The 20000-nt window shown below is 43.7% G+C and overlaps 1 protein-coding gene across 1 annotated transcript in view; it reads right to left on the reverse strand.

Moving 5' to 3' along the window:
- Nucleotides 1-707: 707 nt before the first annotated feature.
- The window catches only part of LOC125306705 (collagen and calcium-binding EGF domain-containing protein 1-like), a 32296-nt gene continuing 13003 nt past the window's right edge, over nt 708-20000 (reverse strand). The window contains exons 3-11 of the mRNA XM_048262151.1: nt 10397-10449; nt 9743-9877; nt 9375-9512; nt 8908-9038; nt 4945-5065; nt 3687-3826; nt 3037-3072; nt 2278-2313; nt 708-2191 (exon numbers count right to left, since the gene is read on the reverse strand). Coding sequence (XP_048118108.1) covers nt 2003-2191; nt 2278-2313; nt 3037-3072; nt 3687-3826; nt 4945-5065; nt 8908-9038; nt 9375-9512; nt 9743-9877; nt 10397-10449 — 979 coding nt within the window. The 3' untranslated portion in view covers nt 708-2002. The remainder of the gene's footprint in view (nt 2192-2277; nt 2314-3036; nt 3073-3686; nt 3827-4944; nt 5066-8907; nt 9039-9374; nt 9513-9742; nt 9878-10396; nt 10450-20000) is intronic.

The following is a 20000-nucleotide window of genomic DNA, read 5'->3' on the forward strand; positions in this document are numbered from 1 at the left end:
AAATATTAACCATATCTCCATCAAACATTGTGGGTGCTTGAGTGTGTGTGTGTGTGTGTGTGTGTGTGTGTGTGTGAATGTGCGTGCCTATGTGCGTGAGACGAAGCAAGTCTTAACTTGCCTCAGGTAAAGATCCTGTAATTATCCTGGCAGATGTTTAGCATCCAAATGCATCTGACCTCTGACTCCTAATAGGTCCTTGCCCCAGAGTTACACTGGACTGCTCCCAGAATTCCCTCCAGAGGAGCAATCCGAGCGTGTGATTTACGTACCACTCATGGCAAGCAGTGTCTCATCCCACCACCATGGCTTCCATCGCCAGGAATGTGGGGTGTGATGTTTTTGTGTGTGTGATGGAGGGTGAAATAGGGAATTGCCCAGAATCCAGATTATTGCAATTACCTAGTGCTACGGGTGAACGAGTAGCTGTCAGCAAGGGAGATTTAGGTGGGATACTACGACCTCTAGTGGGGAAGAAGGGTGCAGGTGGAACACTACTTGCTAGGGCTGGGGTACATAAAAATCAGCCAAGATTTCTAAATATGGAATATACAGCTAGTCTGTATCTGTGATTCACGGGCATATCCAAAATAAGTGGATCCCCGCGAGGATACAAATCAGACAAAAATAATTTTAATGATATTTGGGTAATTTGTGGGTGAGTCAGTAAAAATAAAATAAAAATAAAAATATTTAAATATCACCTAAAGGCTTCAATCAACGTAAAATGCCCTCACTACTTTCTAAATCATCACTGGCTGCTTCTAAACGCGATAAAAAATTGACGTTTGCGTTTTGCCACGGCTGGTGAGGGATGGACACAGAGACAGTGCAGGAAAAGCTGAGGACAGAATAATTCAAAATAAGGTTTGTTGTGCTTTCTGTAATAAGTTTGTTTCATTTCTTAATTCAAAGCTATTTACAGGATGTCGATAAGCTACCTCTGAGGACAGAGCAATTCAAAAAAAGGTTTGTTGTGCTTTCTGTAATAAGTTTGTTTCATTTCTTAATTCAAAGCTATTTACAGGATGTCGATAAGCTACCTCTGAGGACAGAGCAATTCAAAAAAAGGTTTGTTGTGCTTTCTGTAATAAGTTTGTTTCTTCTTTGTTTTATTTCTTAATTCAGAGCTATTTACAGGCCATGGATAAGCTACCTCTGCCACCTGTATGCTACCATACAGCCTAATGTTTGTCGGACTAAATTGAATTGTGTTTGTGCTGCATTTGTTTAACTGAAGGATATTGTCAATGCTTCATATATAGGCTAATCTGTGAATGGATCTGTATGGGACATGGGTGGATGATAAAAGTCTATAACACACACGCACGCACACATGCACACACGCACACAGGCACACACGCACACACACACACACACAAATCACACACACATACACACACACAAACGTCAGTAATCTATGCAAAACAGTACAATGCAAGATATGACCACTATCTTTTTTTTCATGAAAAACATTTTTGTGCACTTTCCCTTCCGATACAAATCTGGCTATCGTTTTTTTGTAATATTTGCATTTCCTCACAGGTGATTTAAAGAGGACCGTGTTGATTGACGCATGGAAATCTCAAACAGGAGAACCAAGTCGTTTAGACACAGAGGACAGTCACACAGGTCCAACACACACAGCCTCCTGCTCACCCCACACACTCTCACAGGGGTTATCAGACAGAGGGCAGAAACAGAGGCAGCAAAGAGTAGCAGCAGCATACACATCTCATTTTCACCCATCTTTTTAGGCCTGTATCCCTCCCTCCCTCCCTCCATCCCTCTTTCCCTCTCTTTCCCTCTCCGTCTCTCAGTCTATCCGTCTGGAGTCCATTACAGAGCCTCTTCCGCAGCCCTGAGGGCACTGAAACCATTGGCATTGTGGGTCTAAAGGCAAAGCGTTGCAGGAGCGCAGAACTCAAGTCAGTCAGTCAGTTCCCTCTGACTTTTTTGAGTGGCAGGGTCGCTGTCCAATAGGCAAGCGGCGAGCCGGTGGTCAGGTGTTAAATATGAGCTCTCCTTGTCCTGATCCCCAGTCTCCAATCCCCGCCTCTCCACTGGAATGGGGCGGGCTGTCCAGCGATAGGTCCCGCCTCTTCCCAAAGACTTGCTCCTGCAGTTCGATGATGTCGTTGCGGATGTCTGCCATCATCAGAAGCAAGAAGTCAAAGGATCCTGGTGGTCCCTGGAGATTGAAAGAAAACAAAGGCATTCAGATGAAGGACATTCACACGGATTGATTCTTCTGACAAGCAAGTCAGTGTAACTTACCGGTGGTCCTCTTGAGCCAGGCGAACCACGGTCTCCCTAGGGAAGGAGAGACTAGGCGTGAATTCCCATTCAATTCCATAATTATTACAAATACCAATAGCACATCACACTGAGATCACACCAGAGTTGTGGCCTATAATGAGGATTTGAAGGGGTTTCTCGGCCTGTGCTTCAGATGGTGTTGCGGCTGTGGGTGTGGTGAATTTTTCACTTTTATGGCATGGCTTTATTGCTGCAGCTAAAACAATGAGTTTACGGGTGTGAACTTACTGACTAAACGGATGTTGCAGAATGCAAACATTTTGCACTAACACCCAAACCCCCCACACACACACACACACACACACACACAAACTCAGGCACACACCCTCACCCACACAAACACACACATGCTGACACACACTCACATGCGAACACACACAAACTCATGCACACACCCTCACCCACACAAACACACACATGCTAACACACACTCACACACGCACACACACACACACACGCACACACACGCACACACACACACACACACACACACACACAAACTCATGCACTCACCCACACAAACACACACATGCTAACACACTCACACACACACAAACTCATGCACACACCCTTACCCAATTTTACAACCTGATGCACACACCCTCACAAACACACAAAAGCATGCACAGACATACAGACACACACACACTATTGCACACACTCTAATGCACACACACACACTAATGCACACACATACTCTCATCATCATGTGCTAACCTTTAGTCCATCTCTCCCTGGCGCTCCAGGAGGCCCCTGTAAAGACAGAACTGGAGTGAGTACAATTCTCACAATTACAACACACACATTCTGATCTCCATTTCACACACATTCCCATATGTAAAAGGCTAATTTACATCCCTGTAACTTCCCTCAAGAGACATGAATGTTGAGGTTGTGTAATCACTTCCCAGAAGGAACAGACGCACTGGCAAACAGTTTGGACTTGTTTGTTCTGTCAGTTGCTTTTCATGAAATTGTTTTCTGAAAGAATTTATGTAAATGTGACCCCCAAACACAATACAAAAGCTGTGCCTGAAATTAATCTGGTTTTCTTCAGACCTGCATCTCACAACATCTCGCAGATCTGGTCCACCTCAGTGCCAGGTCTGGCCCACATTCCCCCATCCCCTGGACCGCTTCACCCACCCCTGAGCAGACGGCCCAGTATGGCATGTTAAAGGAAAACTCCAGCGATTTTTCACATAGATCTCTGTTTCTCAAGGTCACCAAGTACAGTGGATATGAAGAAAAAAAAAAACGACAAAAAATGGTGCATGATTTTAAAGATGCCCCCGCAGAGTGTGGCCGGAGTTCTCCTTTAACCCTACAGCCAGCATCAGGACCCTGGCGCTGCCCGCTGCACTCACCACTGGCCCCCGGCGGCCTCGCTTCACATGCTCCAGGTCGGGCTGCGGGCTCATGGGCCCCATGTCTCCCCGAGGCCCTGGTGGACCAGGCGGACCCCTGGACCCTGGCTCACCTTTCTCCCCCAGCTCTCCGGGGTGCCCTGGGAGGGGTGGAGAGAACACAAGAGGGGGTCGTGAAAGAGGCCAGTAATACTGCTTACTGTCATTTAAATATAAAAAGATAATATTTTGAGAATGTATGTTTTGAATTAGATATTATGCAAACATGTATATATGTATAATGTAAAGTGAGTTCAAATGCACTGTAAATACTATGAAACTCAAAGCATAAAATAAACAATGGAATGGCTGTGTATACTGTACTACATCACAGCATTCTAGAGGCTACCTTCACAGTCATGGCTGATTTTGTTGGTACCCTTAGAGATTATTGAAATAATGCTTAATTTCTTCCTTAATAATAATGAAATTCAAGCAATACAAGCAACTTTTCACGTGTAGCTACATGCCTTTGGTATGTAACAGAGTAAAGCAAAACAAGTTTGAAAACATGTGTTGTTTATTTTATGTAGATATTTTAAAATGGCCTGAACAGATACTGTATACCCCTAAAAAAGATGAAGGAGATAAAGATGGTAACTTCTGGGATTGTAGTGATGTTTAAAGCAACACCAAAGAGTTTTTTGTACCTTAAAATAATGTTTCCAAAATTGTTTCCGTGGTTCATCAACTCGTAACAGGGTGAACGGCACTTCTGCATTCGCCAAGGCCCTCTTCGCTATAACCGCATCTATGTAAGTTTGCCAGATCAGGTAGCGGATCTGTAGTTCGATGGAATGAGACATAAGAAACTACAAATTTGACTTGAATGATGTCGCAATAGATCGTAATTTCATAAAATCACGCAACATATTCTACCTTGTCTATGGACATCGTTATTTGCAAAGCCGTTGCTGGATAAACAAATAGCGTGCGTGCGACAGAGGAAAAGTTCTTTGGTGTTGCTTTAAAAACTAACTGTTTCATTTGAATTAGTATTACACATGTATTTGATCTTGTATTCAGTCATTCAGCCTATTTAAATGGAGGAAAATAGTCACTAGTCACAGAGCTACAGAAAGTGTCAGGTGAAGGTATAGCCCTATGGAGCCCATCTATAAGGCTCTAGGTGAAGGTGCCATCGTTCTGGTATTTTCATTTGTTTTATATTTACAATTCTCTGTTGAATGAATAGTCAAAATGAATCTAGGCAGCTTACCTGGCAGGCCGGGCGGCCCAGGTGATCCAGGCAGGCCAGCTAATGGGTGGAGGTCCTGCCCTTTACCTGGCCGTCCCACAGAGGGCTTATCGCTGCTGTTGGCAAGGCCAGGAGACAGGGCCTGTCCACAGGTCCACAGGTTAGATTTGAGCAATAACAGACAAGTGACATGAATGTATTATGCTACCCATATACATATTATTTATTATACGGCTCTTCACAATGCAGTACAACGCTCCATTGACTTGAATGGGATTTCCCAAAGTTCTACCTCCTAAATAATGACCACTGTCAATGGCAACGGATTTTTCATTCAAAAGTGAAGGCGTGAATTGTTTCTCAGCAAAAGCCACAACGAAACGGTAACAAATAAATGTAAAGAGACATATTGTGGAGTTTATTTTTTCGTTTTGGCAAGTATCCATATAATAAGCGGGATAATGTATAGAACGTGTGTGTGTCAAGTCAAGTCACGTTTATTTATAAAGCACTTTAAAAACAACAACAGCTGACCAAAGTGCTGGACGGGCAAGTTAGTACGACTTGGTAGACAACAAAAAAGACAACAAAAAGTGAGGATAACAATAATTACAGGCAAACAAACAAATAAATACATAGGACAATCAGACTGTGTTAAACGCCAGGGCATAAAAATGGGTTTTTAGGTGAGATTTAAAAACACTCAAGGAGGGAGCCAGGCGTATATGTTGGGGCAGCTCGTTCCAGAGCTTTGGTGCAATCACCGCAAAAGCCCGGTCCCCTCTGCTCTTTAGCCTAGAACGAGGCACAACCAGCCGGGGTTGTTCAGCAGACCTATAAGCCCTAGAGGATGTCTGCACCTTTAGGAGATCTGCTATGTACAGTGGGGCCAGACCATGTAAAGATTTAAAAACAAATAAAAGAACTTTAAAATGTATTCTAAAACAGACAGGGAGCCAGTGAAGGGCTGCAAGCACTGGTGTAATATGCTCACACCTTCGTGTTTTGGTTAGAAGGCGGGCTGCAGCGCTCTGAACAAGTTGAAGGCGGGATAAAGAGGAACAGCTAATGCCCACATATAGGGCGTTGCAGTAATCTAGGCGTGAGGATATAAAGGCATGAATAGCCATCTCAAAGTTTTTAAGGGATAAGAAAGGCTTAACCTTGGATAAAAGCCTTAACTGGAAGAAGCTAGATCTTCCTACTGTGTTTATCTGTTTCTCCATTTTAAAATTACAGTCTAACATTACACCAAGGTTTTTTACAGTATCTTTAGCAAATGGCTCAAGGGGGCCCAAGTCACCCTGTGTGTCACAAGCAGCACTGCGCCAAAAGACTATGACCTCAGTTTTATTTTCATTAAAATTTAAAAAAATTAAAGCCATCCAGGCTTTGATGTCCTCTAGACATCAAATCACCAAGGGCGACGAGACTCAATACAGGTTGGAGGTCGACCATCTGACCACGTGGTGCAGGGACAACTACCTCCTGCTGAACGTCAGCAAGACCAAAGAGATTGTTGTTGACTTCCGGAGAGGTCACACCCAACACCTGCCACTGACCATCGACGGTGCTGTGGTGGAGAGAGCGAAGCAGCACCAAATTCCTGGGGTGCACATCAGTGAAGACCTCTCCTGACCACCAACACTGCATCACTGGCGAAGAGAGCTCAGCGCCGCCTGTACTTCCTAAGTGGAAACTCAGGCGAGCAAGTGCTCCACCAGCCATCATGACCACATTCTACCGAGGCACCATTGAGAGCATCCTCTCCAGCTGTATCGCTGTGGGCGGAAGCTGCACTGAATACAACAGGAAAGCCCTGCAGCGCATAGTGAACACAGCTGGAAGGATTATTGGTGCTTCACTCCCTCCCTGAAGGACATTTACACCACCCACCTCACCCGCAAGGCGACCAAAATTGTGAGTGATGCAAGTCACCCCGGCCACAATCTGTTTGATCTACTGCCCTCTGGGAAGAGGTACAGAAGCCTGCGCCCCAAGACTACCAGACTCACCAACAGCTTTCATACACCAAGCTGTAAGGATGCTGAACTCTCTCCCCTCCTCTCCCCCTCCACCCCTCAGCTACATAACATCCTGGACATTGGACCCACAATGGTCCGCCTGCACTACTCCACTTGCACACTTGCACACTTGTACACTTTACAACTTGTTGTTGTTGTCCTGAAAACACAACACTTCTGCTGCTCTTACATAACTTGCACCACTATGCCACTTTCTTTCTTACTTAGGTCAAACAGAACTACCCAAGCCTTTTATTGGCCTGACTTTGCACTAGTATTTTATTGACTGTCTATGCACAATTTCAACCAAATTTTGCTGCTCTTATTTTTTCATTATTATATGTGCCCTCTTATTTACTTATTTACTTACTTTTTTGTTTACTTGAATGTTATGTTTGTCTGTGGACTTAAATTGGTAAAATATGTCTTGTCTTCACCGTGGGATGGTGAGAAACGTAATTTTGATCTCTTTGTATGTCTGGAACATGTGAAGAAATTGACAATAAAGCTGACTTTGACTTTGACTTTGACTTTGACAAGCTAATAAAAGTTTAAAAGATAGGGGGTCGTTATGTTTCAGGGGCATGTAGATCTGTGTGTCATCCGCATAGCAGTGGAAGGAGATGTTATATTTTCTAAGGATGGATCCCAAGGGGAGCATGTAAAATGAGAACAGTATAGGCCCCAGAAAAGACCCTTGAGGAACACCACAAGGAAGAGGCACAGAGGGGGATACAGATCCATCCAGGCAGACAGAGAAACTTCTGTCAGCTAGGTAGGATTTAAACCATTCAAGAGCAGTGCCTCTGATACCAACACAGTGCTCTAGACGGGAGATTAAAATATCATGATCAACAGTATCAAAAGCAGCGGTAAGATCAAGGAGGATCAGAATAGCAAAATCTCGTGGCTAGTGGCTAGCAGCAGATCATTAAAAACTTTCAGAAGGGCTGACTCCGTACTGTGGAGGGCTTTAAAACCAAATTGCAGAGGTTCCATGATACCATGTGTATCAAGAAAAGACTGTATTTGTTGAAGCACAAGTTTTTATAGAACTTTAGATAAGAACGGGAGTTTTGAGATAGGTCTGTAGTTAGATAGGATTGAAGTGTCTAGATTGGGTTTTTTAATCAACGGCTGCACAACAACATGTTTGAAGCACTTTGGCACAACACCTGAGGCAAGGCTACAGTTCATGATCGTTAGTATGTGGGGACCTGTGGTCTCAATTGTCTGAGCGATGAGAAGAGGAGGAACAATGTCAGTTAGACCAGATGAGATTTTCATTAGCCCTATGGTTTTGCTTAGGCTAGCAAATTATATCGGCTCAAAGTGACTGAAACTCACAGGGCAGGTGACAGAGATAGAAGGATCAAAGGGGGTATCTGAGCTCTGATGTTGGAGATTTTGGAAACAAAGTACTGCAGGAATTGTTCACTACTCACTGAGGAGGTGTCTAACTCAACAGGTTGGTGTTTATTGAGAGCAGTGTTTATATAGTGTTAAAAATAATATGTGGTTTGCCCTGATTGCGCAGAACAATATCAGAAAAGTGTGTGTGTGTGTGTGTGTGTGTGTGTGTGTGTGTGTGTGTGTGTGTTAAGGGTGTCACGATTTCGATTTTATATCGAAATCGTTCGAAATTACATCTCAATCTCGAACTTCGAATTTAAAAGTAGAATCGACGATGCAGCCACACCCCCAATGTCACATCCAGCATGTATGCCAAGACGCACAAACGCACGTGCTGAACTGCAGCATCAACACTCCAACACTCCTCTAATTTTAGGCTAGTGTGTGTGCATGTGCATGTGTGTGTGTGTGTGCATGTGCATGTGCATGTGTGTGTGTGTATGCATGTGTGAGTGTGTGTGTGTGTGTGCATATGTGTGCATATGTGTGTGTATGCGCGTGTGTGCAGGTGTGTGTGTGTGTGTGTGTGTGTGTGTGTGTGTGTTACCTGTCCAGGTGAGTGTGAGGCCAGTCGGAGTTTGAGCTGCTGCAGGCTGTTGCGCATGCTGATGATGTCCTGACAGGTGACGGAGCAGGAGCCTGAACTCATCAGAGGATCCAGCTTGCCGGGGCCAGTCACTGAGGACACACACGGCACAGTCATACATATACACCCACAAACTGCAAACGTACACACACACACACACACACACATACACACACACACTGTATATATATATATATATATATATATATATACACACACACACACACACACACACACACACACACACACACCCATCCATATTCTGTAGAGTAGACAAACATACAGTGTATACAAAGAAAACACACACATGCACATACATATCCTCACCAATGTTACACTACTCTGCTAAATTACACACATCACATGCATTTATTTACACAACAAATCACACACACACACACAGTACACACTCAAATACACACACGTACGGTTGTGTGTGGGCACACAGGAGGTCTGGTCTGGATCCAGGATGTAGCCACTAAGGCAGCGACAGTGGAAGCTTCCAGGAGTGTTCTCACACACGTGGTCACACACTGTACTGTTCGACTCCTCACACTCATCAATGTCTGAGACAGACACACACATAGACATATACAATAATACTGTAACAGATGAAAGTTTAAGACATTTTCACTATTAGACATTTTCACTATTATCTTAAATACTGTATATAATACTATCTTATTTTATATATTTCTATTATTAGAAAATATAAATATTATTATTAGTGTGTGTGTGTGTGTTTGTGTGTGTGTGTGTGTGTGTGTTGGTATTCGTGGTGGGATGCTGAACTCACCCAGACAGTAGGGTTGCAAGTGGTTTTTGTGTCTCTCCCGGTCGAAGCGGTAACCGGGGTAACATGTGCAGACCACCCTACCAAAGTTATCAGTGCACTGCTGTTCACAGGGAGAGCCAGCGCACACATCCACACCTAGCACAAGACAGGGGGATGGAAGTGGAGTCAGGGGGGAGCAAAGAGAGCACCACATACACACATGCACACACACACACACACACACACACACACACACACACACACAGAGAAGAGAAAACTAGGCTGTGAGGATCTTTCTAAATTCTTACAAAGTGGGTCTCAACTCAAGTTTACATACGTTTTTAATTGTTAAGTAAAGAAAACTGACATTCATTTCCCCTGTTTAAGCTCCACTCCACACGTTTCATGCTGCTTTGATTTGTGCAGTGAAATAAATGCTTAAGTTATGACCATTTATTTCTCTGTCCGTCAACTACTATACTTATGCTATGGCAATACCGCCCTCTAGTGGCTACACATAATTTAGAGTTGGACAGACGTGTGATCTTGCAGGAATATGATTGTTTTTTTTTTCAATTACAGGGAAAGAAGGAGAGTAGAGGATGATCATGTCCACCATTGTATATTGTAAACTAATGAGTTGTTGATAGAAAGTTGTTGAGCATGTTTACCTACTTTCAGGTATGCACTGGCCCATGACGAAACGAAAGCCCTCACAGCATTTCCTCCTGGAAGAGAGTCAGAGTTGAGGATTATAGGAAGGTTGCTGATGGAAAATGCATGCTGTTTCCACAGGTCTGCCGACATGTGTAAAACATGGTAAGACTTTTGGAGGATATAGTTGGAAAGGAACAGAACAGGGTAGTTAGTGTACACACTTTAACATCCAAAATCTTACTGCTGCATTCAGTCACTCAGTATTCCATCATCACATATGTGTTAATGACAGGGAACTTTGTCAACAGGGATCTTTTTAACCATTACAAAACATAATTTTGTGTCTGTCTACATCTTTGGGGGACTCCTTATAGCACATTTCCAAACCAGCTCTACCAGCAGGGGGAGTTCTCAGCCTTCACCTGTCTCTCTCTCTCTCAGGAGGAAATTCAATTTAATATTCATTGAAACAGTATGTACAGCAATGTATAGCAATACATCTTTGCCTGAACATATGTAAACCCTCACGCAATGAAGAACTACAAAAACAAACAAGCATGTTTTTCTCATTCTTTCTTTCTATTTTACTCTCCCTTTCTCTTTCTTCTCCCCCTTCTCTTCCCCCCTCTCCGTGTTTCCCAGCGCTGTTCTGGAGAGGAGACGGCAATGGTGTGGACATCACTCACTGCAGAGAGCACATGTTCCAGGCATTAGGCACAGGATTACAGAACCACAGAGAGGAAATTGTCATCTGGAAGACAGAAAGCATCACGCAAGCTCAAACACTACCAGACAGAACAGGGCATACACCCTCTCTCTCACACTCCCCAAAACACACACACACACACACACACACACACACACACACACACACACACACACACACACACACACACACACACACTCACTCATCCACACACTCACTCACATACACACACATTCTCACACATAAATACACGTAAAGGGTGAGAAAGGGGAAAGAGAAAAAGAAAGACAGACAGACAGACAGAAAAAAGAAAGAAAGAAAGAAAGAAAGAAAGAAAGAAAGAAAGAGAAAGCTGTGTGGAACAGAAGGAAAAGGTAGATGAAACATGACGTGCTGAGCCCCAGTACATCACATGTTCTTGTCACGGGCCATTTAGCATGGCGAGTCTCCTTCAAGCGCTTCCCCACAGGACGACAAGGTGCTTTCATTCAGCTCCAGAAACCCACAGAGCACCCTTAAATCACTCCTCTCCTTTGACCTCTTCTTTTCATTTCCTCTGCTTTTCTCACACTCTTTCCCCTCATCCCTTTCTCTCTCTTCTCCCTGTCTGCCTTCCTCTCTCTCATTCTCTCTTTCCTGTACCTCTCTCTTTGTGTCTCGGTCACTCTCTCTGTCCATCAACTTTCTCTCTCTCTCTCTCTCTCTCTCTCTCTTTCTCTCTCTAATTAAATGGATAATAATGTCTGACGCTGTGAGGAGACTGTGGTGATTGGACACAGATGACTCGCTGGTTTAATCTGTCCATTATGGGCCTGTGGAGGGAGGGAGGGAAGAAGGGAAGGCACTGCAGAGAGGAGGGAGGGGTGAAGCCGAAATGACCCTCATTTCCAACCCAGCCAGTCATTTTAGGCTAGAGGAGATGTCACAGTTAAGAAATAAAATAAGTTTTTGCAATTATCCACTATTTGAGTTAACAATACAACTGATGTTTTAAAACATTCTCTAATGCTTTCTGGTACACAGAAATGCTTTATAACAAAGACAAATCCATGTCAAATATTGTGTCCACTACACTCATGCACAATGGCATGAGTATTGGACTCAATATATAATTGGCCTTTTACCTGAAACTCAATCTAGAATAAAGTTCAGACAGTTAGGCTCCTGGGGCATTCAAGGAGTAAATAGATGTGCTTCCCATCTAACCCACTAGACAGATTCCTTACATGCAATTCGAAAGAGCGTGGATTTGGAACCACTGGTCCATGTTACACTGCTACAGCTGAAAACCACTACACTGATGTTCTTCCAATGCCAGGTCACTGCAAAGCTTAGACCCCTCAGCAAAAAAAAAAAGATTATAGATGATATGGCACAAAAGCCTTGGCACATTTGAACTGGAATCAGTGAAAAAAGTGCAGATCAAGCACATGAAAAAAAAAACTGATCACAAACTAGCCCCATATTTGATCAAATACGATCAAACACTGAGCATCTTTAGAATGGAGAGTGTGAAATGTCTTGCTATGAAGAAAGATGTCCACAGACGAGACGAGACTACATGGGAGGAGATCCTTGGTTGAGACCCCACTGCTCTGAAGAGGCAATGGAAGGAAGAACATGCACTAAAGAGCAACATACTTTAGACAACTGGAAATGTACATTGCAGTAAAAATAGTACAAACAAATCTTCCCCATGTCCTGACAGGAAACAGTAAAACAGATTGCCATGTTTTCTAAAAATATAGCCTATCTTTGATAGCACTGTGATATCCTGTGTCTGTTTCCTGTGCTTTATGCTGTTGGTATCTGCCTCTCGGTATTACACAGGATGGTGCAGATGCCTATACTGGTTATTTATGGAGGGTTACGGGCAGATCAGTCAGTGTGCTGTTTATCTTCCTTATTTTATGGATGCTCATTCACTATCATCAGTATCGTCAGTCACATGTCTTTTAACTCTTTATACAAACACTTATGTCATACACAGGCACTGGGAATCAGGCTGCATAGATGACTCTCTGCGTTGACTGATCTTCGAAAGATCCATTGAGCTCTCTCTTTAATGTTCTCTCTCTTTCTTTAATGTTGTATCTCTCTCTCTCTCTCTCTGTCCTCTGAACAGTATTTTCAGGAGAAAGTCAGACACATTCCCCTCCCCTGCATCACTCTCCCCTCCACTGTCAACTCTCCTCATAAGACCCCTACTGATTCTGGGTCAGCTGGCAGCAGGCCCTGACGAATTAGGGTTAACCTGTCTGTGGTAGCTTCCACTGACCTGAGTACACAGAGGCAGGTAGTGTTTGCGTTTCTTGTCAGCGGAACGGCTCACACATGTGCTGATGTGGCTGTCAACAATCTGGAAATGGATACTAAGTGTTTTTCAACAAAAGCCTTGGAACTACTGACCTTTCACTTCTGCATGTGTGACAGAGAAAGTGTGTGTACACGGGGGTGTTTTACAATCTGTGTGTGTATGTGTGTTCATGAGAGAGAAAGAAAGAAAGTGACAGAAAGATTACATTAGTGTGTGTGTGTGTGTGTGTGTGTGTGTGTGTGTGTGCGGCAGCGCAAGGTCTTGGCGTGTGTAAGGCAGGGCTACCACTCACACTCACCACATGTGTGTGTCTGTGTGTGTCAAGCATGCAACCACATAACACACACACAGAGACACATGTGTAAAGTGAGTGTGAGTGGTAGCCTAAGGCCAGGAGTAAGGGCAGTAATTGTGTACAGCTTGTTAATGTCAGTCTGGGTCAAAAGGGAGAGTGAACCACAAAACTAAAGGCTAACCGAAGGGGCTGGCTCTCTCTCTCTCTCTCTCTCTCTCTCTCTCTCCCTCTCTCTCTCTCTCTCTCCCTCTCTCTCTCTCTCTCTCTCTCTCTCTCCTCTCCCTCTCTCTCCATCTCCACCCCCCCTCTCTCTCTACAACCTATTTAACGACTCAATTTGATTTAAATAGAAACTAGTGCAGTGCCCGTTCAAACATGCTATTCCTGTAGCCCAATTACATGCCTGCAGGTAGGTCTGCTTGAAAAATAGAATAGGGAAAAACATAATTCCAGGTAAGCATTCAATAATGAATAGGCCTACAGATAATATAATAATATAATACATGTGAAGTGAGCAGAATTTAAGCATGGCTACATGTGACATTTTTTACAAATCAAAATTACATAATCCTAACAGCTGTTTTGAGTCAAAGCTATATGCTTAGCCTATTGAATAACTTGATGATAGAGAAAACAAACCATTTTGTGGAATGATGCATCATATGAAATTTGCAGCGGTGTGACTCAAAAACAGTCTGGTGGCCTATAAGTGACATCACACTCTGTCTGCCACTCGTTGCTTGTCGCTGGTTATGCTTTGCATGTGTGGCATTCTGAGACGTTCTTTAATTCGGGACCATCATCGCTCGTTTTAATTTAGGACCTTGCAGTTGGAACTGTTGTTTGCACATCATTTTATCCGTCATTTTGAAGAGCCACTGCATACCTGTGTGTCTTGGCGTGTTGTTGCAAAATCCGCGGAGTTCACTTTACTGTTGAGGTCAGACATGTTAAGTTTTTACCCGTGTAACCTACACTGATCCAGCTCTGCCAAAGCCCTGCTTCTATCCTCACTGGTAGCTTACAGTACAGTGGTGTGTGGGAGGGGGAGTGGCTAGCGGCGAAAGCCAATGTGCTTCTTTTACCGATATATTTAACAATATCTTTTGCATTTCTTATTCAAACAACGTCAAATTTGGCACTGCACTTACTCATGCCCATAGCAAGACACCTGAAATCAGTCTGACAAACGGTCAACGAGATACAAGGATACAAGGATACAAGGAAGTTTATCGTCACATGCATTTAGTTACTGTGCATATAGGTACTGTATAGTTATGTCTGGTGTCAGCCTGTTTGTGCATTTATGGGGGGGGGGAGGTAAAAAGTGTAGTAGAAGAGGGGTTTAGTAGATTAAGTGGCAAGGGCTGCATAAGAAAGGTGGATATATAAGATATGCGTGCCACAGACAGACAGACAGACAGACATCGTGGTATCCTATGACAACTGCTATTCCTAATAGATGGATAGATAGATAGATAGATAGATACTTTATTGATCCCCAGGGGAAATTCAAGAAAATAATTAATACATAATAGCTCCATATTTCTAAAAAAATAAATAATAATAATAAAAACCTGTCATCTGAGTGGCCATGGTTTGATTGCTTCCTGCTCTCTGTTTGACATGGAGAAGGGCAGGTCAGGGTAGTGGGTGGAACTGCCTGTTCTGTGGCTACTACTACTACTGCTGCACTGTGATGTGTTTTTGTGGAAGCCAAGTCTTGTGTTGAGGGGGCCCTGTGATCATGGAGCCAAGTGCTGCCAAGATCAACAGGGAACCTCCGAAGGATGCTGTCCAGAGGCACACAGCTCGTTCTGGATCGTTTTACATGGCTGGATTATGGGGCTTGAACGCGCCACGCACCCCTCTCTGGGGGTCTGCTCTCTCTTTCTCTCTCTCTCTCTCTCTCTCTCTCTCTCTCTCTCTCTCTCTCTCTCTCTCTCTCTCTCTCTCCCTCTCTCTCTGTCTCTCTAAGGGGGCCAGTTCGGTGTGTTATTGCTTTCCAATCGCACCAGTGTGATTTATCTGTATGCTTGGTGGTAGGAATGTATAGCAGAGGAGGAATATTCATCAACCTGTGTGTGTGTGTGTGTGTGTGTGTGTGTGTGTGTGTGTGTGTGTGTGAGAGAGAGAGAGACAGAGACACGCACGCGCGTTTGTGTGTGACAGAGAAGGTGGGGGGGGGAGGGGTTGCTTTTGGTGTCTGTTGCGCTCAAGTTCTGGAGAAAACATAGTGATGCTGAGGTAATAATGAATGATCACCTTCAAACAGTCTTCTGCCCAGTGTGTGAGTGTGTATGTGTGTGTGTGTGTGTGTGTGTGTGTGTGTGTGTGTGTGTGTGTGTGTGTGTGTGTGTGTGTGTGTGGGAACAGAACAGTCCTCTGCCCAGTGTGTGTGTGTGTATGTGTGTGTGTGCGTGCCTGCAATGCATGTGTGTGTGTGTGTGTGTGTGTGTGTGTGTGAACAGAACAGTCCCCTGCCCAGTGCAGAAATCATCCAGAGAGGAGGAGAGGTGAAGAAGAGGTGAAGTGAGCAAGAGAGATAAAACAGAAAAGGAGTAAAAAGGACATGGACAAAAACACTACCTCCAATCACATGGCGCTGTTAAGGCCCATTCACACCAAGAACAATAACGATAACGAAGTTATCGTTCTTGGTGTGAATGGGCCTTTAATATGGTTACTATGCGGATGGAATATGCACCACCACCGTATGCCAATAAAGCATTTTAATTGATCTTAATTGATTTGACTTGAGAGAAAAGTCTTGCATCCAATGGCATAGTTTTTTTTAAATGGGGCAGTATGATGATGGCAGATGTACTAGGGGAAGATACTGCATTAAAGGTACAGTGAGCGATTGTACACGATTTCAAGCCCATAAAATTTTTTGACACATTTAGCAATCATTTCCTCACGACCAATAGCTGATAGTCTCTGTAGGCAGCCCAGGCTCTGAAAACTAGAAACAAACAATGTGGGGGAAACAAAAGTTTCTCTAGGAATACTGAAGGGAGGGTTGAGCTACCTCTCTGGTGTGTAACATTTGGTCCCTGGTTCAAATATAATATACGTTGTTTTGGACAAAAGCATCTGCTAATCATTTTCAATCACAATCACTGATTGCGCCTTTACTTAAGCAAGGGGGAGAGAAAGGGGGATGGGGTTGTTGTGGTAAAGATAGTTTTGTCTGGATAGTTTCTCCAAAGCTTCTGGTATCAGGAAAGAATGAGAACCTCTGGATCAGTGACCCCAGAAAAGCACAAAAACAAAAGATTATGTGTGTGTGTATGAGTGCGTGCTATTTACTTTTTAATGTGTGTGTTTGTGTATGTATATGAGTGTGCATGCTATTTACTTTTTAATGTGTGTGTGTGTGTGTGTGTGTGTATGAGTGTGCGTGTTATTTACTTTTTTTTGTGTGTGTGTGTGTGTGTGTGTGTGTGTGTGTGTATGAGTGTTCGTGCTATTTACTTTTTAATTTGTGTGTGTGTGTGTGTGTGTGTGTATGAGTGTGCGTGCTACTTACTTTTTAATTTGTGTGTGTGTGTTTGTGTGTGTGTGTGTGTGTGTGTGTGTGTGTGTGTGTGTGTGTGTGTGTGTGTGTGTGTGCGTGCATGTGCATGCACGCGTGTGTGTCTGAGTGTTTATTTGTTCTGTCATCTCACTTCCAGGGCTGTGGTCCCAGAGGAGCCATTAGGGCCATCAGAGGAGAGGGCCGACAGACCAACAGAGAGAGCTTTCACTGAAGGCCTGCTGTCGGACATGCTAAACTAACACTTCCCACACACAAACGCACACACACATACAGACACACATAGTCACACACACACACACACACACACACACACACACACACACACACACACACACACACACATAGTCATATGCACAGACACACACACACACACACACACACACACACATATACACGCACGCACACAGCAGGTGCACAGCTGCAACACATAACACACATTCAGTAAATATAAACAACCTCTCTACCATGATTTCCCCACCCTCATCTCCCTCTTGGGATCCACTACTTGCACTCTCATTCACTAAAGAGGATCTTGTTGCCCCTCGTAACCCCAAAGAAGCCTCTGTTACCCTAGGAATGTGCCATCTCTGACCTCTGACCCCTTCCCTTGCCTCCCTGCATCCCTCTATCAGCACCCCAAAAACCAACCCCCACCCAACCAACACACACTCCTCCCAAGCCATGTGTGGTTGATGGACAGACTGACAGACATGAGACTTACTCCTGATCTCTGAGGAGCAACAGAGTGAGTTCAAGTGAGTGAAGTGATGTATGTGTGTGTGTGTGTGTGTGTGTGTGTGTGTGTGTGTGTGTGTGTGTGTGTGTGTGTGTGAGAGAGAGAGAGTGTGAGTAAGTGAAGTGAAGTGAAGATAATTGATGTGCCTGGAGGAGGGCAGGAAAAGAGAGGTCATTACACTGGTAACTGGCATGTCATTAGGAGCTAATACACAGACACACCAGAGTGAGAGATAGATAGATAGAGGCCTAGTCCACACGTACCAAAACGATCTTTTTTCCCCCTCTTCCCTGGAATCGTTTCAAGATGTTACTTAGGGCTGTATTATGCACACCAGCGCATGACGTAAAACTCGTTTTCCACCCGCGCAAAGTTTAATTCGGTATTTTGCACATTTATTTTTTAAACATTGCGCCCAGGGGTGTGGCAATTAACAACCTAGGGAGGGGCCTGGCGCGTTGTCTAAAAATCGCTATCGTACACCACCTAAACCTGGTCAGAAGTCAATGGCGAGTTGTTCATATGCTATTTTAAGAGCGCATGTCAACAGTCATATTGGCAGGTGCACGCACCATTCTTCTATCATTCATGAATGCACATCAGCGCACGTCCATGCAAAGCATTACAAATTGCATGGTTACAATGGGAAACATAATTAGAATAAAGAAATTACAAAATACATTTCATGATGAGTAGTTATTCACCATCATTTGAAAATTGGTAATGACGGTTAAAAGTGATTAGGGGAGAGGCGAGAGACACGTATGGAGCACAGCTGAAGACACACTGTCACGAGATTAGAGATGCGCGGATGGGCTATTATATATGGGCGAACCGCGCATCTCTACACAAGATATAGGCTAAGCAACTCCTCTTCAGGATAAATGTTGTTTTATTCAGTCATTTGAGCAATATTAGGGTAAGTGTTGCTTTTTCCAGCCTATGTTTTTGATGGTAACCCATTGTCAGTCAATAGTGAAAGTAACTGCATATAATCTGACACCTTGGTGAAGTTAGTTTCACTTTGCCAATGAGTTCAAATAATAGACGAGTGCAAATGCATGAAGGATATGCTAGGTTTTAGTAAAGCATGGTTTAAGCACGGTCTCGCAAGCAGCCTCCTTCAAATGTGCCGTTGAATGCCAAAATACAGATGCATATATTTGACATGTCGCGCTTTGCGCCGTTAAAGGGAATGACAGATGTCATTCTCATTGGTTTAAATAATGTTACGCCCCAAACACACCCATATGACTGATTAAAAAACCTAGGAACACCTTGTTGTGCCATGCGCTCCACGTTTGATAACGAAACCCCTCCCAATGTGAACTGGACATCCTACTAAATTTTAATAGACTTTTGACGAGTGACGATGCACTTTAGAATGTCATGATAGGTCCCCAAATATTCCAGGCCTATAGAAGGCACCTTTTCTGTTTCAGAAATTCACCAAAGCTTGCGCGCTGTATACAAACAGACAGAATAGGCTATGACAAAAAAGGCTAGTGCATGGAAACCAGAATCGTTTGTGTGGACTGATAGTGAACTGTCAACTGTAGTCAACTGTAAAACTAACTAACTTAATTTTTATGGTTTGTGAATGGTGCAGTCCTGTCCTTTATTTGGCTAACGCAGGTGCAAATAATCACCTTTACTTTCTTTGATTGTATAGTCAGCAATTTACATTAGTTTTGGCTATTTGGCTAGAGAGAGAGAGAGAGAGAGAGAGAGAGATTCACTGCCATGTCAATAAAGCTTGAAGCTGAATTGACAGAGGGAGAAAGAGTGTGTGTTTTTAACTTTACATGGCCATGTTTCATTCATCTGTTTTGTGATGTGTATTGTCTCTGTCATGATTGAAAGTCTGCTTTGCTTTGGCAAAATATTTAGATATAATATGGGTATGCCAAAAAACAGTGAGACTGCAGCCAACACAGCTATCACAGGAAGGGAGGGAGGGAGAGGGGGAAGAGCAGGTCATTTACCCCAGTGATGGATGCCTTCGGACGGGGTGAGAGTGAAGACTG

This window comes from Alosa alosa, chromosome 14 (assembly GCF_017589495.1).
Source record: "Alosa alosa isolate M-15738 ecotype Scorff River chromosome 14, AALO_Geno_1.1, whole genome shotgun sequence".
NCBI lineage: Eukaryota > Metazoa > Chordata > Actinopteri > Clupeiformes > Clupeidae > Alosa > Alosa alosa.